At 37.9% G+C, this 15,278-nt stretch overlaps 2 protein-coding genes across 2 annotated transcripts; one reads left to right on the forward strand and one right to left on the reverse strand.

Moving 5' to 3' along the window:
• The first annotated feature begins 10,728 nt into the window (after window positions 1-10,728).
• Window positions 10,729-12,498, forward strand: LOC114539629. Its single transcript, XM_028560246.1, has 3 exons — window positions 10,729-10,753; window positions 11,864-12,390; window positions 12,475-12,498. The coding sequence occupies exons 1-3, from the start codon at window positions 10,729-10,731 to the stop codon at window positions 12,496-12,498; spliced, it is 576 nt and encodes a 191-aa protein (XP_028416047.1).
• Window positions 12,499-13,605: 1,107 nt separating this feature from the next.
• LOC114539630 (protein ALP1-like) lies at window positions 13,606-14,744 on the reverse strand. The gene is made up of 2 exons (XM_028560247.1): window positions 14,168-14,744; window positions 13,606-14,108 (listed from the first exon to the last, which is right to left on the reverse strand). The coding sequence occupies exons 1-2, from the start codon at window positions 14,742-14,744 to the stop codon at window positions 13,606-13,608; spliced, it is 1,080 nt and encodes a 359-aa protein (XP_028416048.1).
• Between the last annotated feature and the right edge of the window lie 534 nt (window positions 14,745-15,278).

Below are 15,278 nucleotides of genomic sequence, written 5' to 3' on the forward strand. Positions count from 1 at the left end.
AGTTGTATATACACAAAATGATTATATTTATATACGACTTAACCGTTGTAAGGAAATGTGAACAATTAAGTATAAGGTATTGTTTTTGACTCGAAAAATTGATCTGTATCTTCACCCAATCTTCTCGTTCTGTTCTTTATATGGACTAAATTTGGAGTAAGAAATGAAAAAACAATATATAGGCCTACTGTCCAGAAATAACCTATAACAAAAACCGCAGTTAACCTAGGCCATGCAAACCTTTGTTGAACCAAGGTCAGACGATGGTTGAACTTCTGTCGAAACTCCATCTCACTAACTCTCACAGACATTTCTTTAGAGCTTTCGATTTGATTATTCTGTTGTCGTTCTCAACAGTTCCTAACTGTTCCAAACAAATGGCAAACGCGATCGTATTTTTTCCCTTGCGATCGTCTCCGGTTTTTTGCGGTAATTTCTGCACAGTAGACTGTGAATTTGACAATTAGTGAATAAGCCGCAAAAGAGGAATATTTTAGAAACGAATACTTTAAATTATCCCCGAGCCGGCGCGAAGCGCCGTGCGAGGGTACTATTCCCGCCCGGAGATTAGGAATTACACCGGGTTATTCTGACTGAATATAGGCGAATCCAAAGTTGCCCAAATGTCATGGACGTTCAATGGTCATGGTAGTTGTGCACATGCACGAAATTTGAACGAAGAAAGAACGGTCGTCTACAATTTGCTGATTGGCTATGACAATGCATGAGAGCGTCAGCATTTTAACCGTCATTTTGCAAACTACTTTTTAAAAAAATAATATAAAATGAAATCATGGAGTCAAATATTAAAACAATAATAAAAGAATTAAAGATCATCACAGCACAGAAACGGTTGGTGAAATAGGAACGACTCGTAGTTTATAATCTTTGAAGAGTTAGGTGTCTATATTTTGCTTATTCAGTGTTTGCTGTAAGAATGCACTGTTATTTTTACAAGTTCGAGCTTGGTATGTCGTTTCATCGTTTTACATGCAAGGAGCTAACCGACCGTTTAAGGCTTTACATCATTGCTTAAACTTTAAAAACAGTTCTCAAAAGTGTATTTCAGAGTTTTGATTAAACAAATATCACTTTGCAGCTTATATAGTCGCTAAAATCATTGAATAAAATAAATAATCGAAAAACAACATTCGACGTTTAGTTCTTGTAAGGTTATATATTATAATTATTTGTGCTGTTTTGATGCTTTGAAGGTTTATGATTAGCTGTAGAAAAGTTTACAACTCACTTAAACTGCAACGTAATGCAGCAGAAAACAGGTGATTTCTGTTCACCTTTACGACTGTTTTGTTTCCGAAAAATTTGCATGAGTTATTTCATAATATTAACGTAGAAAGATAAGTCTGGGTAACGGATGAAATATTTTGCTTCGTTTAAAATGACGAGGGGTTGCTACATGCATATATTTCTAGTATAGTACAACTAAACGTGGAATAAATTTCACATTTTCGCAAATTTCACAAGTTTTTATGTTGTATTTATGATGTTTTATTATGTTTTATTATATGGCACGCGGTCTCCTGACTAAAATGGCGTGCGCTGATTGGTTCTTTGCCGGTCTGGAGGCCCCAGTATTAGACCGTTGCCGTAGTAACGGTCCAACTCTCATATTTTTAAACGAAAACAAGCTTGCACTTTTATTTTTGAGACGAAAAATATCGACGGAGAATGGAGGAAGAAGAGCATTATTTGGTAATTTGGAGCATTATATTTACTCATCTTTGATTTTTGTTAATATTACTGCATCATGCATTCTTATTTGAAGACTAAAAACAAAGTTTTGGAAGCCACTTCAGTGCTTGCTTTGCGACTGACTGGCGAAAGAGCCGGCAAGAATACTGCAGCGCATTGTATAAATAAATAAACTAAATACTCAATGTCATATAATAAATCCCTTACTAAGCGAATACGTTCGGTCCGTACTAGAAAAAAATCAGACCTCGGTCTTTTATGTACGGACCTCGCTATCATTCGATCCGTACTGTCAAGACCTCCGGGTCTCATATTCTTTTAGTACGGACCTCAAATTCGGTTAATAAGTTGTATTTATTATATGGCACGCGGTCTCGTGACTAAAATGGCTTACGCTGATTGGTTCTTTGCCGGTCTGGAATTCCCCAGTATACAATGCTGCAGCGCATTGTATAAATGAATAAACTAAATACTGTATGCCATATAATAAATCCCTTATTAACCGAATACGTTCAGTCCGTACCGGAAAAATATCAGACCTCGGTCTTTTACGTACTGTCAAGACCTCGGTCTGATCTTTTTCTAGTACGGACCTCAAATTCGGTAAATAAGTGGTATATATTGTTACATATTTCTACAAGGTGCCCGCTAGGCATTAACTAACCTCGCGTTGCTTGTGCTGACTGCCGAGGGCTATTAGTTACTTGGTCACAGATTAATAGTATAATGTGAAACGTCTTACGGGTTTCTAATATGCCAACAGCAATTGGCCGGCGATGAGTTATGAGAGCAACAGAATAGACCATTTCGAAATAGCTCGGCATTTTTTGGTGTAGGATTACTGCGCTCGGCGTGTGTATTTGTGTGTAACGTTAGCATGAAGCAAAGAATAGCACATTGCAAACCACATTATTTAACAGATTGGCAGTTTTCACACTAGAGATTTACACACTTCAGTATAAAGATGGACAACAGACGCTTACGTCCAGACGATTAATATTCGGTTTTCCCTCTTATAGAGACGCATAACCAACGGTAATCGTCCAGAGGGATAATGCGTCTGTTTTCCGTCTTTATACTGATGATCATACTGAAAGAGCATACCACCAAATAGCATACCATACGAAATATATTACGTCCAGACGCATTGTACGTCTCTAGTGTGAAAACAGCTAAGAAACAATGCACAATGCAGCTGCCGCATCATGCAGGGCAACGTGCGATCGCGCATGCATGAGCTGCCCGCACATGCAGGCCGGCGGTATTGATCGTTTTAGGAGGCGACCCGCGAGCTATGCCAGCATAGCGTTGCAACGCGAGGTAATTAATTATTTCTTGCTATTCCTACAATATTTCGAGGGTGCTGTTCATTTCGTACGGCCATGTCGCTGTCCGTAACACTGTTGATTGGTAACGATGCATTGTCAAAATATTCTTCACTATCAGTGATACTTTTCCATGGGATGTATACAACAAAGTAGAGGATGGATATGACAACAACCCCGCATTGCACCAGTAATGTGTACGACACCTTTCGAAATGCTGATTCAACCTCGTCCAAATAGATTCTTAAAATTGGTGGAACACTTATGATGAGGGTAACTGTAACGGAGAGCCCTAATTTAAAGTATTTAATCTTTGCTGTTCCCTCCCATCTCTCTGCAGCCTGTAGCATTATGTGGGAAATGACCAAGAAGCCAAAATTGAGCACCTTTAATAGCAGGTATGCACCAGCTGCGGCAATAAAAGCTCTCTCGGCGTCAAAAATCGTGATACGATAACAAATCACGAAAACATTACTTGATATAGATGAACAGTTGACTGGCGATTCGTCATAAGTAAACGTGTCAGTCAATTTCACTTCGTCTTTCTTCTTGAAACAATCGATGTCTGGGCTGTGATTACAGTCATACGTCACTTCAACCAAAGCGAGAAGAAAAAATAGCTGAACGCACAAGGAAATGACGTGAAGTGAACAAAACATAAAATATTTTCTTGTGTCAGATGTAAGTTTTCTGTTGCAGACAAGAAACGTCAATCTTTGGTCGATAATTTTTTTACTGATTATGCTTTTCAAAAATATCACCATTAAATTTCCGCTCAGTTCAGGGTTTAAACACCAAAATATTAAACCAAAGATAAATGCCATAAGCGACGGAATGAAGCACATGGCAAAAATAACACCTGCATAGTCCGCTAGATCCATCTTTTTCCTGTCTTTATCGTCTCCTTCCAAGAAAGCAATTCGCTATAAATATTATATCAACACATAAAAAATATATATATATATATTATATATATATATATATATATATATATATATATATATATATATATATATATATATATATATATACACCCATTTGCAAAAACGTTGGCCGCAGATAGATAGATAGATAGATAGATAGATACTCGAAGTCTAATTAGAATTGCATATGATTACATTTGCATGGGATTTCAATCATATTACACAACATACAAAGAAAAAGAAATAGGTGAACACAATAACCCATGTTTAATGGTCACGTTATTGATATTTATATATTTGTATATATATATATATATATATATATATATATATATATATATATATATATATACATAAATATATACATATAATATATATATAATATATTATATATATATTATATATATATATATAATATATATATATATATATTATCGACATAGACAACCTTGGCCTGGACGGGATCGTATACTCATATATTGGGTATGTTCTGCCTATTTAATCAAAACACAAAGGTGGCGACTGAAGGTCGAGTATGAAGTTAGCCAGGCTTTAAATTCGATAGAAGACGGGCTAAATTCAATACTTGCTGGGATAACTTTAATACAAGACGGGTAGCTTCAACAGAAGCCGGATAAAATTTAATAGAATCCTGGCTAAATTCAATAGCCAGGCTATTTTCAATAGAAGCCGGGCTAACCTCAATACAGGCCGGGCTATGCCACGTTCTATATCCCATTCTATATCCAATATTTCTTTTTACATTTAATCTTAATACATCAGTCGACGGGGAAATTAAGGAATACAAAGGTATGACGGCAAATATGTTCAAGGAAAGAGAGGGGCGGACAAAGGGTAAGTCCAGCCAGTCGCGCGACTTACGTATTTTTGGCAGTAAAAATGACAATTAAATAATCAAATTTATCTTGAAATATGAATAATTAACCTCCTTCAAGATTATAATAAGAATTGCAATCATACTCCAATTTAAAGGGTTGAGTTTCAGAATTTAACCAACATTATTTTATCCAGAGCGGCGGTAAAACGCAAAAAAACTGGCAGAATCGGGGGTTCAGCCGACTCATTTGATTGGTCGATAAGCTATTTGGACTGATTTGTGGGGTGGGCGGACTGATTTGCACCTTAAGGGAGTAAAAGCAGTCCACGGTTTTTGCATTGCGATTGGTAATTAGTTTGAATTTATTGACTTGAACTTTAAATGGGGTTCGATTGCTTTGTCTTCAGAATAATAAAATTGCAAAAGTTATTATTCAACGAAGCCATGCAGGCTCTCTATTTCCAATATTCTGTTATACGAAGGGATTAAAACTTTATTGTTAGAAAATTGTTTTAATACGCGGACATTCGAAGCAGGATTTTACAAGAACTGGCTCTTGATAAAATTTATCGTGGAGCAGCGATTTCATGCGAGGAGCAACTGTGTGGATGTTAGACTTCAATTAATAGACGAAGAAAGATTTAATGAGTGTTCCATGTGACAAGTTCGTTCACAATTATTGATTTCATGCCGCTTTGTTGTGTAACCTGATCAATTATTAATAAAGTTAAATATATATTATGGTAATCTTCCTAGTTCCTATGGTTATCATCAGAAATATTATGGTTATAAAACTTATCCTGTTTTGAAATGCACTAGAATGGATAAGCCTACTTACTCAGCACTCGTTAGAGTGTTTGATAATTTGCATTATATTGAAGTTTGCGATGCATATTATAATATTCGTGTCTATTTTTAGCATAATATGTTTGTTATGATTAGCATGGTTCAGTTCTTGTACGCCTAATCTATCATACTCGAAGTAATAGAAATATTTCTGTTTATTTTATTTATGATATTGTTCAATTTGTGTTAAATCAACTATTGCTATCATAGGGGGATAATATTGGAGTACGAAGTTGTGTGTTTTGAAGTATGACCCTGGCTAGCTCTGTTAGTAAATCCATGCGGCTAATACGTTGTTTTTTATTAACAAGAGGAATCTAGTATAATTTTATGTCTTTCCTGCTTTCCTGGGCATTATGATGAACCCTAAAATTGGCAGAAAAATTCCGATCTGCAGATTTGAAAAATTTTCTCAAAATTTCACAATCTGGACTTATGTTTAAAAAATCTTGATCCGCTGCTATTTCCCTCTTCTTTTCGCCTTAAATTGTTTTTTATTAGCTGTTTCATTGTTTGAGTAATTTTCCAATACTGTCATTACTGATATTTTAGCCTGTTTACGTCTCGATTATGTCAAGATCATAAAGGCTCTTGATTAATGAGTTATTTTTATCGTTTGTGTCGGAAATAAAACAATAGTGTTTTGGACCGACTGATGCATTGTAAACCTTACGGAATTGATATCTAAAGGTAGTGTCTCTGTAAAGGCTGGATAATATTTCTTAAGACTTGCCGTTAAAATTGAACTCCTGTTAAATTTGCGATTGTCTTCTTCAATCGTTCATTGAACGTTCAACCGTTTCATGTCATGCATGAAAGGAAATGTGATTAATGATTGCGAATGGGCCGGAAATTATATTTATACTCAGGCGTCTTGTGGCAAAACTTAATCACTAATCCCTGTCATGCTACTATAATATTCCTATTTTTACAGCTATTTTTATATGCGTATCTCTAAACTCAATAAAACCTTGCGTAACAATCGTAATATAATTACATGAATTATCGTAATATAATTACATTGCTGAAAAATGAAGCGTCTCAGTTGCTATGAACGTATTTTTTTTACTAAAAACAATATTATCAACTAAACAATGAACTTGGAACGTGACGAGTAAAAAGTACTTTGTCACATTTCACATTTCTAAATCACATTATTTTTCTTTTAACGCTTTCGTGTGAAATTCACTTAATAAATTAACTGATTGTTTAAAATGGAATACAATGATACACATATATTTCATTAAAATATTTGCGTGCATGCAAGCCAAGCTTCGGTAAGAATATTAGCTATATGATGTTTTAGTTTCTTTAATAGAATACATTCAATAAACATTTCAGTATATATGCGGCAGATTGAGAGACTTTTCTCAAATATTACAGTAATACTCCAATAGTATTGAAACAAGCTTACCTTAAGTGAAGTGTTACCTTACCTGTAGTGTTTCACAGTTTTCGCAAGCTGTATGGAGGAAAGGAAAATAAGCTTTCTATGCTGTTTACATTCACATATCCCGTTGAAATGAGGAATGAAATATGTATTTCGGAAAGAATGTTATAGAAGATTAAAATAGAGCGTTTTTATTGGTTCATGAGTGGTCGCGGACGCTACTTTCCTTGCAGGTGTTCATTTATTGCTTTGAATATTCCGTTATCACGGAAGAGGAATAACGGAAGAGTTGTTGGCCTTTACGACGAGATTCCCCTGCTGTATGAACAACTGGATAAGTACAAAAGCGGAAATTCTGATCAAAAGACATTCCTTTTGCTAATAAACGGCACTCCCTGGCGAAGAAATTTTAGAACTCTAACAGCATCGTCCCAACCACTCATTTCAACATCGCCGGTTTCGTTCAACCTGACGTTATTGTTAATTAGCTCCTGCATAGCAATGATTATATACGATGGCTTCTGTGATCGTCAACTTTTTGTGTGCTAACCTGAACAGGACGTCGACTACGAGGACATCATTTAACTGCTGGAAGGAGCACCTGACCTAAAAAATCTATTTCGGGTAATAGATCTAAACCATTGCTCATCCAACGACCACAACATGTTGTCCAACGACGTGCATGTGCACTGATGAAGGTCCGGGTTAGCGGACCGAAAGCTTTGCAGTACTGCATGAATATTACGTGGTGTACCTACAAGCTTAATTATTTATCGATTGTTATTAATGCAAACATAACGGAATATTATAACTATTACGTATAATCACTATATCATCTTAAATAACAATTTATAATATATAATATATTCATATAACCATGCATATAGCATTCTCTTCAGTAAGACTCGGATGCATAAGTAAGCAAATAGCTATCCACACCTTATCCCACAAACACGTAACAAGGTGTTGACCACAAACCACTATAGCATATAATTATGTGCTACAACGCACTGTCTTGCGTAGGGAAAGTGTAGCAAAGCGTACAACGCAACCAACCAGGTTGCCTGAGCGCAACCAACCACGGGGAGAGAAATGCGTATAGCACTCTCCGTAAGACATAGGCCTAAGCTCAGTGCCTAAATATTATATTGTAAAAGAAGAAGACATTAAGGCTTTGTGGAGTTGTGCTTAGACAGAGATAAGTCAAATGTTTAAAGATATATTAATATATTCTTAAGGTCATAATCTTATAGATAGAGACGTTAATTAATATTATTGGAAAGTTATAAGGAATAGATAGTTATATAAATATAATTGACTCACACTGTGTTTGTTGCGAGTAGAAACAGAACAAAAGCGAGAATTATCAAAGTTTATAGGACCGCGCTCGTAACAATAACATTTATGTATTTTGCATACACGGGTTGCATATCATCAACTACAACACATTTGCGATGATTTGCCCAAAGTACGAAGTAATAAATTAATTGTTTCATATTTAAGATGACACCGCAGTGAAGATCAGGAAAATACAATTTGTGTCCTCCGGCAGGAGTGAAATCTACAATCTTCAATAATTTTAGAGGAGATCTCTTATCTACGCTATCTACGCTACCATAAGCCACAGAGAGTGTTCTTTTTACCTTAAAAAAATTTGTCGCTGAGTGTTTATTTTTAATGCATAGCTACGACTATTATACCATGCTAGAACCATTTCGTGTAAGTTGATTGCCAGTCATTCTAAGACCTCTTTTAACTTTATTGTAGTTCAAATGTGGGGATTTACAGCGAAACGCACTCACACAACGACCAAATTTGTGTACAACGTCGCAACGGGTAGACCAGGCGAATAAACAAGCGCATAAATCACGAATTCCGGATTGTATAAATGAAGTGTGTGTGTATATGTGCTTGTTTATTCGCCTGGTGTACCCGTTGCGACGTTGTACACAAGTTTGGTCGTTGTGTGAGTGCGTTTCGCTGTAAATCCCCACATTTGAACTACAGTTTCTGACTGTTGAACTTCCCAAATACGAACCAATATAAAACAAATTCTATGATACTGTCATTCGTCTTCAAAACTAAAACATGTGTTCAGTGCCTGTTCGCAGGCAACTTATCGTTATAATACGCAGGCCTGGCTAGATCCTACATTTATTAATTGATTTCTTGCTAGCGCCAGAATGCTCTAACTAGAAATACAACAACCATACGAACACTTTAAGAAACCCAAAGCACAGGAGCAGCACAGCTCTGAGCCAAACTCGTGCCAGGTGCTTTATTAGAAAACATAAAGGCTGCATTCAGCGTAATATATAGAGATCTCTGGCTAAGATGTTCGAGCGCGCACGGGTGCTTGGGTGCGAGGCTTAATCTAAGCAAATATGACATTGTATGGAAATTGAAAGACGCTAACGTCAGAATTAAATTTTATCACATGAAAAATAATTATGTAACACGTAATCATGTAATATATATATATAGATGTCGCTTAGCGTTTCAACGAAACATCTTTGCTGTCCAGCTAGTATATATTTTTTCCTCTTCCAACCAAGAATGTGTAACTGTCTTAACTGTGAGGATGATTTGTGTTCAAAAGAAAACCATGATGGGGATAAGTTTTGTTCCACCACTGGTAATATTTTACCGAAATACACTTGAGTGTTTAATTACTTTGTAGGTACGCCACCCATATTAATCAAGACAAAGCTCTTGCAGGATTTCCATAGTTTACTTGCATATAGCTTTCCTCACACAGGGATGGAATTGGTGAGGAGAGAGACATGAAGAAATTTTGAAAAGAAACATATTTTTTGCAAAATTTCGACATCCAGGGCGAACAACAAAATAGACTTCAAATGTATCCTTTCATCGTTCCTGCATGCCAAAAAATGGATATTTCATCGTTCCTGCATGCCAAAAAATGGATATTTCATCGTTCCTGCCTGTGCCAATGACAAATTTTGTTTTTCAACACCAATTGTAAAATTATTAAGGATTTGCTGCCTTTGAAGTGCCTTTCTTGCTCGCTTCAGCCTCACTAACTGCGGGCAGCGGAAAAAAAATTCGAAAGCCACTGGCGTCCGTTTTTGAGTCACGCTATATACCTGAATATAATTTATGTATAACGCACGACGTAATCATTTAACGGCTACTAAAACTTTAAATCAACAACTAATATAGCAGAAAACATGGTAAATCATTTTACTAAATGTCTCGAATTTTGTATTTTGTAATAAATCCTGCAATCGTTGGCATGAATTTATTACAGAAAGAAACGATTTTAAAATTAGTTGTTTCCAGGTCCATGTACGAACCCCAAGCCTTCGGGAATGCAAAATACCATGTTCAGCACTCAGCCGTCACAGAATCATCGCTTTTTGACAGTCGCTTCAAACCCTATTTTGCAAACTGTTTGAGTAAGACGGGTCCTTCTAATTGACCGTAACGAAAAAGATGGCGGCATGTACATTTTGCCGGAATGCATTGCAGACATTAAGAATGATTGACGGAAAAAATATGGCAAGCAAAACTCCTAATGACGTGAAATTTTAACACAGCGAAGAAAATAACTTCCTGTCTTATGCCTGTCCTTTAAAAGACGTCAGTTCGCTTTTTTAAACGATTTCCGACCGCAATGCATTGTAGTAAAATGTACATTCGCTATCTCTTTTGTTATGGTCCTTATGCATAATGACGTCATTTTGTGGTCACGCAGGTAAGAATATTTGAAAATGGCTGCATTGTTTATTATATGAAGTTTAGTTCTAGCATCATTATTCTAACTTATTTGCTCGACTTATTTATTTAAGCCAAATAACAACTTCATACATTTCATACATTTCTTATTTATTTCTTACTTTCATACATTTCTACACGTCGTGACCACAAAGTGACGTCATTATGCATAAGGTCCATTGTTTTTTGACATCATCATCAACAGTTAGGGCTTACTCCAATGATAAAGTATAATGTTCAATTCCCAGATAAATTGACCGCTAAAGAAATGCAGAAATTTGCTATAATAGGGATTCATCCACGACGGTGGAACAAAGCGGTGGTGCCAAACCATGCGCAAGGCGCACGAAAACCGTTGATTTATTTTTTTAGATTTTTCAAGGAAACAATGATCCAACAACAACTGTTACCCACACATTTCAAACTCATATCAAATTTCAGTACATCCGTGTAATGCCGAAATATTGGTACAACTATCCTGCGATGAGGCTCGAGTTGTTCGGTTGCTACTGATCATGAGAATAAATAACCTGCATGTAGTGTTTGAATCATTGTTTTGAATCTTCGCCGAGTGAGAGTACTTGAAATTTAGAATAAAAGCAGTATTACTTAATGTGCTTGTTTTACTTGAATTATGTCGATATTGCCTACTTTAAAAGTTTAAGGCCCTGTCACACTGTTGCGTATGATAGGAACGTATGAGTCGCGTATAAAGATCGTTTCATTCATTTTTATACGCACGAAATAGTCCGTAAAAAAAGACATTTTGCATAAAATTAACTTATTAGACGTATGAGTATCGTATGAGTAGCCTGTCGCTGGCGTATGCCAGCGTATGAATAGCTTACGAGAAGCGTTTGGAATGCGCATGTCAAGTATACCACTGGCGTTTCACAGACTTTAATCGTATATAAGCGGCAGTATTTTCACACGGCTCCATTCGAGAAAATGTCAAACCTACAGTGAAAAAAGAAGAAGACACCATGGCAAATAAGAAGACATCATCTACCCGCGGACGAAGAAAAGGAAAGAGGACATCCATCATCAGCCGTTGCCAAAGCTGACGAACAACGTGTTTGTGCGCCTGCAGATGTAGTTGAACCACCTGATGATGATGCACTTATTTCTGAGACATCTTTAAATAATGCGCGACATGTTCCTGAGCTCTCAAAGTCCCCAACACAACCTTCCCAACACTCCCATAATTCATCGGTTTTATCATCTGAAACCATTGATGACTTCACCTTGTTCCGGCGGGCTGATAGCAAGGAGAAAAATAAGAGGAAGAGGGCGAAGAAAAACCCCTACAACCTCAGCGCCACAGAAGAGGAGCTGATGCTGGAGTTTATCATGGACAATCCTGTGCTGTGGAATGTGTGGAATGTGAAGATGACAGATTATAGGCGGAAAGACAAGAAAGAGAAGATCTGGGAAGAGCAAACACATCAGATGAATAAGACTGTTGACATCCTCAAGGGCTGGTTCAGATCGTTGCGCGACACCCATACGCGCCTTGAGAAGAAGAAAAGCGGGGATAGTGCTCCAAACCTGACTGAGAGAGAAAAGTTTGCCTTCCTGAAGACTGTCACTCGCCACCGACCGGAGCCCATGCAGAGTGTAAGTATACAGCCATATTACCTTAGCAACATGATGACCAAGTAATTTGAGACAATTTCTACATGATATTTTTGGTCTTTCTAGGTGAAGGATACCATCCAGCTTTAAAGAGGAGATCTTAATGCTGCCGAGAGCGCCTGCGCTGATATGCAGGATGTCTTAGATGAAGTCACTCCAATACCATCATCTACCGCTGGAAGGTCCCACAAGCGACCTCAGGACACAGAGAGTGACGTCCTTGAGACTCTACAGAAAAGAGTTGCTGAGTCTGGCACCATCCTCAAAGACATCTACAAAGCCAAACAACAGCCCATTACAGCACGAAGTGTCTTTGCAAATTATGTTAAAGAGAGCCTTTTGACTATGTCCAAGTCCAAGTACAAAGAAGCAAGTCCTCCATCAATAGGTTATTGTCTGAAACTCATGGATGAGGACAGCGATGATGAATTTCCAAGTGCAATGGCGGCTCCATCTATCAAAGTGAACCAACAAGGGATCCCTTCTCAACCACCCCATGATTTGCACCCTACTACAAGTATTCCCTTCTGTTCATTTAAAACATCAGCACCATCCTTCTCTGAGCATTATCAGAAACCTAGCAACATGCCTATTAACATGCCATGGAGTACATGCAGCAGTTTCACCAGCGGTTATTTCAGTATCCACATCATCACAAGACTACCACTAAACAACAGCAGATGATTCCTCCTTCCCAACAACTTGCTCAGCAACCGTTTCAGCAAACTCAGCAACAATGCACTCCTACCTCTGGCCCGGTTCGTGCCTCTTTGGCTTCTGCAACACAGTTAATAACGGAAACGTCTAGCCCAACGCCGCACAGTCCAAGCTCAGCCTTTGAGCAAAGTCACCCGAACATTACTAGTCTTTCAGGATTTCGAGACATCATGGAATCTACTGATGATATTGGATTTCAGGATGAGGTTCTCAACCTTCGACTACCAAGGTGAAAGAAGTATAGACTATTTTGTTACTGTAGTAACTCTCACGATAATCGACATGTCAAAATTAAATTCTCATTTTTTGTTTCTCATAATTTCATAATACACACTGCATTTACACCCTTGTCTAAAGGACAACATTGTATATAGTTTAAAATCTTGCAGTATTAATGTTGGAGTGACTATATAATTAATATGTGTTTCGACATCTACAAAACGTTTTGTTGTGGTTTAGTTTCGTTTACAATAATTTGATCTAAATCATTCTGTCTTGTCTCCATGATCCAGGAATGAAGTTGTTGTTCATGTTCTCTGCATGGTCTAGATGCTGGTTCTGTAATTCAGGGTAGCGTATCCTCATGAGATTGTGCAGGACAATACAAGCTTTAACGATGAGCTTCACTGTAGCAGTGTGATGCTGCATTGTAGTTAACAGAACCTGGAAACGATTCGTCAGGATGCCGAAAGCGTTTTCAACTACTCTTCTGGCGCGGGAAATCCTGTAGTTAAATATCCTCTCTTCATGGTGTAGACCACGGCGGCTGTATGGCTTCATCATTGTCTCTCGGAGGGCAAAGGCATCGTCACCTACAAAGAAGTAGGGGACACTCTGATAGTCATTTGGTAAAGCATCGGGGGCGGGGAATCCTATAGTTCCGTCTTCTGTTAATTCTTTGATTTCAGAGTTGTTGTAGATCTGTGCGTCCGATGATGACCCTTTACCACCGAGGTCTGCCCAGATGAATTTATAATCTGCGTCTACAAGGCCCATGAGTAAACAGAGTAGAATCCCTTGTAGTTGAAATATTGGGATCCACTTTTTGGTGGACACTTGCAGGCAATGTGCTTTCCATCTATAGCACCACATGTATGGGGGAAGTTCCACCTCTTGAGGAACTTATCAGATATGGCACGCCATCCCTCTGGCGTGGTAGGGCAGGTCATTACTTCGGACATGTATTCGTCGATGATGGCTTGGCAAACCTCTCTGACAATAAGTGACTGGGTGTTGTGGGGGACCCTCCATCCGTACTTCATGGCTGAATACGTGCTCCCAGAGGCAAGGTGTCGCAAAGTCAAAGAGAGCTTCAGCCCAGGCTCCAGGGGTCGCCTATACCAGGTATGTTTCTTGGTGATCCTGGGACTCACTCTTGCCAGAAGCTCATCAAACATCTCGGGGACCATCCGCATAAAGTTCTTGAAATATCGCGTATCCTCGCTTCGGAGTTCCACCAGAAGTTGGTCGTAAATGCCAAACTGCCTTCGCCTTCCCATCCATGATCTCATCCATACCTCACGTCTTTTTCTTTTTCTCCTTTTCCTTCTGTTATTTTCTATGTGACGAATCGTCAAAGCTATGAGATCAAACTGGTATTCAAGAAAAGCTAACTCCATCCTTTATCCTCGAAGGTACAAGATGATATGAAGGCATCCAACATAAATATATATTATAAACAATAAATGACATGCTATAATATTTATATACCCTTCCTCGTAACGTTTGCGATACGCTGAGGATACGTCGACCAGGCGTTAACTATACGCTAATTGTACGGTAAATGCGTTACTTAATCGTCAGTCATACGCTAAGCCCTCTATAGACGTTAAACATACGTCACACATAAGTTAGACCTTCGTTACTGATGCGCTATCAACACGTTAGTTGTACGGCACACTTACTCATTTGCGTATGATTAGCGTACTCAACCTATTAGTACAGTACATTTAGCGTCCTTCTGCCGTATTCAGCGTATGACTAGCTTATCTTTACCGCATAAACCATACGTCCAAACACGCACAAGATTTTTAAGCATGCTTAAAAAAAATTTTCTTCCTCGGCGTATACCAGCGTATGTGACCGTTCTTGGAACGTGTATAACTTACGCACGACGTACCACCAACATATTTCAGCGTATTCCGGCGTATGCG

This window comes from Dendronephthya gigantea, unplaced genomic scaffold (genome assembly GCF_004324835.1).
Source record: "Dendronephthya gigantea isolate DGI-Jeju-01 unplaced genomic scaffold, DenGig_1.0 000209F, whole genome shotgun sequence".
Lineage (NCBI taxonomy): Eukaryota > Metazoa > Cnidaria > Anthozoa > Malacalcyonacea > Nephtheidae > Dendronephthya > Dendronephthya gigantea.

What these genes read in the sequence shown, in the direction of transcription:
- LOC114539629 (XM_028560246.1), top strand. Translation starts at nt 10,729, where the DNA reads ATGACGTCATTTTGTGGTCACGCAG. An exon ending in GTCATTTTGTGGTCACGCAG is followed by an intron (nt 10,754 to 11,863) that starts GTAAGAATATTT and finishes GTGCGCCTGCAG; the next exon opens with ATGTAGTTGAACCACCTGAT. An exon ending in GACCGGAGCCCATGCAGAGT is followed by an intron (nt 12,391 to 12,474) that starts GTAAGTATACAG and finishes TGGTCTTTCTAG; the next exon opens with GTGAAGGATACCATCCAGCT.
- LOC114539630 (XM_028560247.1), bottom strand. Translation starts at nt 14,744, where the DNA reads ATGGAGTTAGCTTTTCTTGAATACCAGTTTGATCTCATAGCTTTGACG. An exon ending in CTGCAAGTGTCCACCAAAAA is followed by an intron (nt 14,109 to 14,167) that starts GTGGATCCCAAT and finishes TGGGCCTTGTAG; the next exon opens with ACGCAGATTATAAATTCATC.